Source organism: Sardina pilchardus, chromosome 12 (assembly GCF_963854185.1).
Source record: "Sardina pilchardus chromosome 12, fSarPil1.1, whole genome shotgun sequence".
Classification (NCBI taxonomy): Eukaryota; Metazoa; Chordata; class Actinopteri; order Clupeiformes; family Clupeidae; genus Sardina; species Sardina pilchardus.
The window spans coordinates 8,546,530-8,554,029 of NC_085005.1; the positions used below are offsets into that span (position 1 = coordinate 8,546,530).

Consider the following 7,500-nt stretch of genomic DNA (forward strand, 5'->3'; position numbering starts at 1 on the left):
TGCTTAGGTCTAGTCTAGTTCACCCCCCAGCCCAGCAGTCACCTTGCCCATGCCACCATAGGTCAGCACATCAGTCCAGGAATCACACTGGTTGACACATCTGCTGTCGCGACGGATTTTTGACCTTGATTCCGATTGGCTTGCTGTTGGTAGCTTGTGTTGTTCTGCTGACGGTGTTTTCCCAGCATGCATTGTGCCTGTACCGGCTGTGCGTGTGTGTGTGTGTGTGTGTGTGTGTGTGTGTGCGTGTGTGTGTGTGTGTGCGTGCTGCTGCTTCAGGGACATGTTGCCTAGCGGTGGATTTATGGGGATGGACTGCAGTGATCAGCAGGTTTTATCCTCACATGTCTTTCCCTCTTCTCTCTCTCTCTCTCTCTCTCTCTCTCTCTCTCTCTCTCTCTCTCTGTCCATAGCTGGACTCTGTGGACTACACCCCCTCCAACACTCCATCTCATGACGAGGACACGAAGCGTCGAGTGTCCCGCTCCCGTTCCCCATCCACCATCAGTGACATGGAGCCCATCGAGGTGCGCCGCAAAACCCCCAACACACAACCCCATCTCCAACACACACCCCCTCCGCCAACACACCACTCCATCTCCAACACACAGGCCCATCTCCAACACACACCCCCTCCGCCAACACACCACTCCATCTCCAACACACAGGCCCATCTCCAACACACACCCCCTCCGCCAACACACCACTCCATCTCCAACACACAGGCCCATCTCCAACACACACCCCCTCCGCCAACACACCACTCCATCTCCAACACACAGGCCCATCTCCAACACACACCCCCTCCGCCAACACACCACTCCATCTCCAACACACAGGCCCATCTCCAACACACACACCCTCCCCCAACATACCACTCCATCTCCAACGCACAGGCCCATCTCCAACACACAACCTCTCCAACACACACACCCTCCCCCAACACACCACTCCATCTCCAACGCACAGGCCCATCTCCAACACACAACCTCTCCACACACACACACACCCTCCCCCATCACACCACTCCATCTCCAACACACAGGCCCATCTCCAACACACAACTCCAGCTCCAACACTCAGGCCCATCTCCAACACACATCACTCCATCTCCAACACACACCACTCCATCTCCAACACACACCACTCCATCTCCAACACACAACCCCATCTCCAACACCATCACAGGCACACACACATTATGAACAGCCCATACGCCTATTTTAGAGACTACCATTTAGGAGGGCATCTCCTCAAAACCTCTGTGAAGCTGGCTTTCAAGCAAAGCTTAGCTATACCATTGTTTGTAGATGGCTACTGTAGATGACGAAAATAGTTACAGACCAACTCTTTTATGATAATTTATGACTATTTATTATTAGTAGAATCAGAGAACATGAGACATCAGTAGTATTAAGGCCGGCGCCCACCGGACACGCCGTTCAGCGCTGTGGGCTTGACGCACAGGATTTTAGAACAGTTTTCTAACCCTGTGCAGCTGCCACGCGACAGATCTTCCAGTGGGCTTCGCTCCGTTAAAAACAATGGAGTTCTATTTTCTTTCTTGTCGCGGTGCGCCGCGTACGTGTGCGGTGGGCGTTGGCGTTTAGAAGACATGAATTGTGTGATATTGCAATAATATCATCTGGTTCAGAAGCAGCAGTCTTCACATGACCACTGAGCTCAGTCCTCTGTCCTCTGTCCCCTGTCCCCTGTCTTCTGTCCTCCTCCAGCTGATGGACCACCCGTCTCGTGTCCACACCCCCACCATGCGCTCCGGCTCCAGCTACGGCAGTGTGGGACACTCCTCTCCAAAGGTACAAGCCAACACACACACACACACACACACACACACACACACACACATGCTCACGTGCCGACCAACTGGCGCCGTGTCGAAAATCCATCTCTACTCTGAATGTGGCAGTGACTCTTGACTCTTAACGCCACTCTCTCTCTCTCTCTCTCTCTCTCTCTCTTTCTCCTCGGCAGCCCAAAGCTCACCAGTTTGTGGTGAAGTCCTTCACCGTGCCGACCAAATGCAACCAGTGCACCTCCCTCATGGTGGGCCTCATCCGGCAGGGCTGCACGTGTGAAGGTGAGACGCCCCAGTGGGGGCGGGACCCTGAGACTGGCCAGGAGTGCATATTACATATTTAGGATATTATTATTACACATCTGGGGCAGCTGTGGCCTACTGGTTAGGGCTTCGTGCTTGTACCCGGAGGGTTGCCGGTTCGATCCCCAACTAGTGCACGGCTGAAGTGCCCTTGAGCAAGGCACCTAACCTCTCACTGCTCCCCGAGTTGGGCAGGCAGCCCATGGCTCTGGGTTAGTGTGTGCTTCACCTCACTGTGTATTCGCTGCGTGCTGTTTGTATTCACTAATTCACTAATTGGGATAAAATTTCCAAATTTCCGAATTTCCCTCACAGGATCAAAAAAGTATATAGTTATATACTATACATCTAAATGAGTGAATGGCTTTTAGGTACACTCACTGCCTCCTAGGAATCAGAGCTTGGTCAGGACTCGGTGATGACTGTGATGACCATTCCTCTGTCTGTGCCCACAGTGTGTAACTTCTCCTGCCATGTGGCGTGTGCCGACAAGGCCCCTTCAGTCTGCCCCGTGCCACCTGACCAGACCAAGGGCCCCCTGGGCATCGACCCGCAGAGGGGTATCGGAACGGCATATGAGGGGCATGTCAGGGTAAGCCAGAATGTCCTGATGTGTGTATCGCCCATGTGTGTACAGTATGTTTAGTTATTTACTCAGTGTAACGGCCCAGGCTTGTGTGGGTCACAAACATGAAAGGGAGACGAACACCGAATGGAATTTCAACAAATTACATGTATTTATATCGGAAAACAGAATGTCTAGGGGGTGTGGAATCTGGATGAGGATGTTATGAATGAATGGAATGCTGGCAAGAGAACAGAGTGAGCGTGGAGAATGTCTGTTGTGTAGTGAAGGGGAATGAATGAGATGATGAGTGTGTGCATGGGTAAAGCTTGCTTCCGCGCAGGTGCGGGTGATTGTCAATTAAGCTCCTTGGTGTCTCACGCCAGCAATACGGACACAGTGACAGACGCAGAGGGTTGTCACACTTAACAATAGCACATGCACATTGTATCATGTTCATTTTGTAGTTTGTAACATGATTTTAGGCCTTTTTTAGGAAACACTGTAAATGTATTAGATAGTTGATTATTTGAGCACAGATAGCAAAGTCCTTTTAGGCTTGTCCCCCCACTCAACAGCCATCTTTCATCTCACTTAAGGCAGTTATCGGGCATCTATTTTCCTGTGCAAGTGAATGGGGATGCATACAGGTAGGGGTGGGATATGACGTACCTCTCTAACATCTCTCCCTCTGGTTCCCCCTCAGGTGCCTAAACCCACAGGTGTGAAGAAGGGTTGGCAGCGTGCGCTAGCTGTAGTCTGCGACTTCAAGCTCTTCCTCTACGAGCTGGGAGAAGGCAGGGCTACCCAACCTAGCGTGGTGGTCAGCCAGGTCATTGACATGAGGCGAGTAAAGAACTACATTTCCCTGTTGTGGTCCTGGACCTGAACTAGGTTTCCCGACTGTCGATCCATAGCTATAGCACATGCCCTTGTCGTTGTCTTTTAGCTAATCTCTGATTCGGACACAGGCAGAGGATAAAACATTTTCTACATTTCTGTTTGTATTACAACTAAACTGTATACCAATGATGACTATAGGGTTCTTAAACTGTGGACTACATTTCCTATCCATGATGTGTCAGGACTTCTCTGGTCTCTTCCACAGAGAGAGTCTGAATCTGATTCTTGTCCTTCTTGTTTTCTAGGGATGAGGAGTTCGCTGTCAGCTCTGTTCTAGCCTCTGATGTCATCCACGCCAACAGGAAAGACGTCCCCTGCATATTTAGAGTAAGTGTGTTCAATGTGACTGTGTATTTTTAACCAGCTCTCGCATAGTGTTAACTGTGTCCAACTCTCTCACTCTGAACTCTTCATACAGTAGTATTCTTTAACCAACTCTTAAGGGTCGTTCACACCAAGAGCGATAACTAATGATAACGGCACAAAATATCGTTCTAGCTAATATGAATGAGTACGTCCACGCATAAACTATAACGATAATGTCATGAAGAACAATATCATCGGGAATCACTTTCAACCAATCAGAACATGAGGAACATTTGAACATGAGAACATTTCCTTTCCTTGGTCAGTCTGGATGGTTTTATTGTTTTAACGTAATTAAAGTTATCTTAGTAGTTATCGTTCCTGGTGTGAACAGCCCTTTACACTCTGAAATGTACTTTGTGTACTTCTTTAACCACTTCTGACACTCTGGACTCTACTTAGTGTTCTTTTATCGACCCTCATACTCACAATGACTTTGTCTCCTCCTGCAGGTGACTGGCTCCCAGATGTCGGCGTCTCCAGGCCAGAAGGCCTCCATCCTCATCCTGGCCGACAGTGACCACGAGCGCAACAAGTGGGTGGGGCTGCTGAGCGAGCTGCAGCGAATCCTGCGCAAGCACAAGCTGAAGGAGCGCTCGGTCTACGCCCCCAAGGAGGCCTACGACAACACCCTGCCCCTCATCAAGGGCACCCAGACCGCAGCCATCATCGGTGACTCTCTCTTTCTCTTTATCACTCTTTTATTTATCTTTTCGTCTTTTTATTATGTCATTCCTTTGGTTTTCTTTTTGTGAACTCAGTTACCTTCTATTTTTATTTCTGTGTTCCTAGCATCTTTTGTTTCTGATCATTTGTCCTCTGCATGTCTCAGAAACAGTATTTAGTGTTTTTGATTCTGTTCCTCCTTCTCCCTCCTAACTCCTGTGATGTCTTAGTCTGCTGTCGTGTCTCATGTGGCACACACACACACACACACACACTCATCATGTCACCTCTGTCGCACCCTCTCCTCAGATCACGAGCGCGTCGCCCTTGGCAACGAAGAGGGTCTGTTCGTCATCCACGTCACCAAAGATGGTAAGTGCAACAAAAACAAAATTGCGATCGCCGGGGAAGCCATCGCCTAGAAACGCTAGCCCGGCGAGGCACAGCTTGCCCACTGTCAGAGGAGGTGTTACGAGACAGACAGTTGTAGCTTCCAGGGGTGCTTTCCCTCAGACACGCACGGTGCCGTGTGTGATTTTTATTCTTCAGCCGTAATTCACTTTGAATGAAGGATGTTGAATGGTGTCTGCTGTGCCAGAGGCGAGACGTGTTGTTAGACTTTTTTTTTGTCCTTGTTGACTTCCAGAACTGCCAGAGCTGCTTTGAGCCGCCTGCCTTTGTTGTTGAAGTGTTTGTTCTTCACTGCAGTGTGTTGAATGACAAAGCTCTCGCCAGAGAATCAGAGAAAAAACTGTAGTTGGCGTGGATGGAGATGCTTTCTCCTCACACAAATAAAGCATTATAAGGCCATAAAGATTAGCCGTTTTACTGTTTTTCACTGCTTTGATTAGCATTTGCAGTCACTTCTGTGACAACAGATTCCATTCAGAAGAAAGGAGACAAGTTTCTATTGCTGTCTAAATCTATTCCTATATTTCTGCTGGATTGACCCTAACCTTGCACTGTCTTTCCCCAAACACACACACACACACACACACACACACACACCTCTCTCTCTCTCACACACAAACATGCACACACACACACCCCCTCATTCAGAGATCATCCGGGTGGGCGACAGTAAGAAGGTGCACCAGGTGGAGCTGATCGGTCCGGAGCAGCTGCTGGCCGTGGTGTCCGGTCGGAACCGGCACGTGCGTCTGCTGCCGGCCGCCTCGGTGGACGGCCGTGACGGCGAGCCCTTCAAGCTGGCCGACACCAAGGGCTGCCAGGCACTGACCTGGGGACAGGTGCGCCACGGCGCCCTCACCTGCCTCTGCGTGGCCATGAAGCGCCAGGTCATCGTCTACGAGCTCAACAAGAGCAAGAGCCGCCACCGCCGCGTCCGAGAGATCCAGGTGAGCACGGGGCCGAGAGGGACGACGAATGGTGTCCGCGTCCATCTTCCTTCAATATTCTACTTTAAACCGTTTTCAAATTTTTGTCTTTTTTATTTATTCATTTTTAAAGGTACACTAGGCAAGATTTTCACCTTTACCAGTGATTTTCTGATGGTCAACGAACTTATAATAGATGAATTGTTCACTTAGTGTACAGTAGCTGTACAGCATAGATGTAGCTGTCCCAATAGCAGAGTAACATATAAATCCATTGTGACTCTGATTGTGAGAGAAAGCTCTACAGTCACCAAAAATACCTAAACCTGTATAGTGTGTCTTTAAGTTTGAAAAGCACAGATTTAAGTAACTGTTTGTAGAAATTACCTGAATACCTTTTTTGGGATGCCTGATTTCTTTGTGGTACGTTCTTATCATCTGTGAAGGACGTCGGCTCAGTTGCCACAGGTTTACAGAATCAAATGGATTCAAGCAGTTTTTAGGATGTTGTGATCAGACAAGACGCTGTTTTTGCAGTGAGAAGCATCTTTATTCTGCTGTTTTGGTTTGGCAGTAAGCATTTTGTGTCTGATGTCACGCTTTTATTAAAGCACAGTGCACCTCGTGTTTTACAGTCGGCAAACTGTCCCCGTCTCATCACACCCTTAGATGACACGATGAACCTGGTGAACCCTAGACCTCACCCTTACCCTTTGACCCCTCAACTCTGACCTCTCCCCCCATCTCCCAGGTGCCCGGCGTGGTCCAGTGGATGGCGGTGCAGAGCGAGCGCCTGTGCGTGGGCTGGCAGTCCGGCTTCGCCCGCTACACGCTGCCCGGCGAGGGCTCGACGGGGTCCTCCTCGGGCGGCGTGAGCCTGCTGCACCCCGAGGACCCCACGCTCACCTTCCTGAGCCAGCAGGCGGGGCCCGGCTCCGACGCCCTGTGCGCCGTGGAGCTCTCGCCCAAGGAGCTGCTGCTCTGCTTCGGCAGCCTGGGCGTCTACGTGGACTGGCAGGGACGGCGCTCGCGCCAGCAGGAGCTGATGTGGCCCGCCGTGCCCACTGCCTGCTGTGAGTGCCCAGTGGGGGTGGCGAGGATGGGGTGGGGGGGGGGGGGGGGGGGTGTGTGTGTGTGTGTGTGTGGGGTTGTATATGTTGTGTATTTGTCTGTGCTACACACATATGTTTTGTTCAGTGTGAGTTTGTGTTGTGTATGTGTTGATGTATATGTTGTTGTTTAAGTGTGTGTGTGTGTGTGTGTGTGTTTGTCTGTCTGTGCTACGCACATTTGTTTGGTGCAGTGTGAGTCTGTGTTGTGTATGTGTTGCTGTATATGTTGTTGTTTAAGTGTGTGTGTGTGTGTGTGTGTGTGTTTGTTTGTTTGTCTGTGCTACGCACATGTGTTTTGTGCAGAGTCCGTGTTGTGTACATGTTGCTGTATATGTTGTTGTTTAGGTGTGTGTGTGTGTGTGTGTGTGCGTTTGTCTGTCTCTGCTACGCACATTTGTTTTGTGCACTGTGAGTTGTTTAGGTGTGCGTGTG

At 50.1% G+C, this 7,500-nt stretch overlaps 1 protein-coding gene across 1 annotated transcript in view; it reads left to right on the forward strand.

Moving 5' to 3' along the window:
• Nucleotides 1–7,500, forward strand: part of cdc42bpab (CDC42 binding protein kinase alpha (DMPK-like) b) — a 71,033-nt gene that overhangs the window by 52,489 nt on the left and 11,044 nt on the right. Inside the window, 10 exon segments of the mRNA XM_062550401.1 lie at nucleotides 414–527; nucleotides 1,734–1,817; nucleotides 1,993–2,098; nucleotides 2,575–2,711; nucleotides 3,391–3,530; nucleotides 3,833–3,914; nucleotides 4,406–4,625; nucleotides 4,929–4,991; nucleotides 5,679–5,977; nucleotides 6,708–7,029. Coding sequence (XP_062406385.1) covers nucleotides 414–527; nucleotides 1,734–1,817; nucleotides 1,993–2,098; nucleotides 2,575–2,711; nucleotides 3,391–3,530; nucleotides 3,833–3,914; nucleotides 4,406–4,625; nucleotides 4,929–4,991; nucleotides 5,679–5,977; nucleotides 6,708–7,029 — 1,567 coding nt within the window.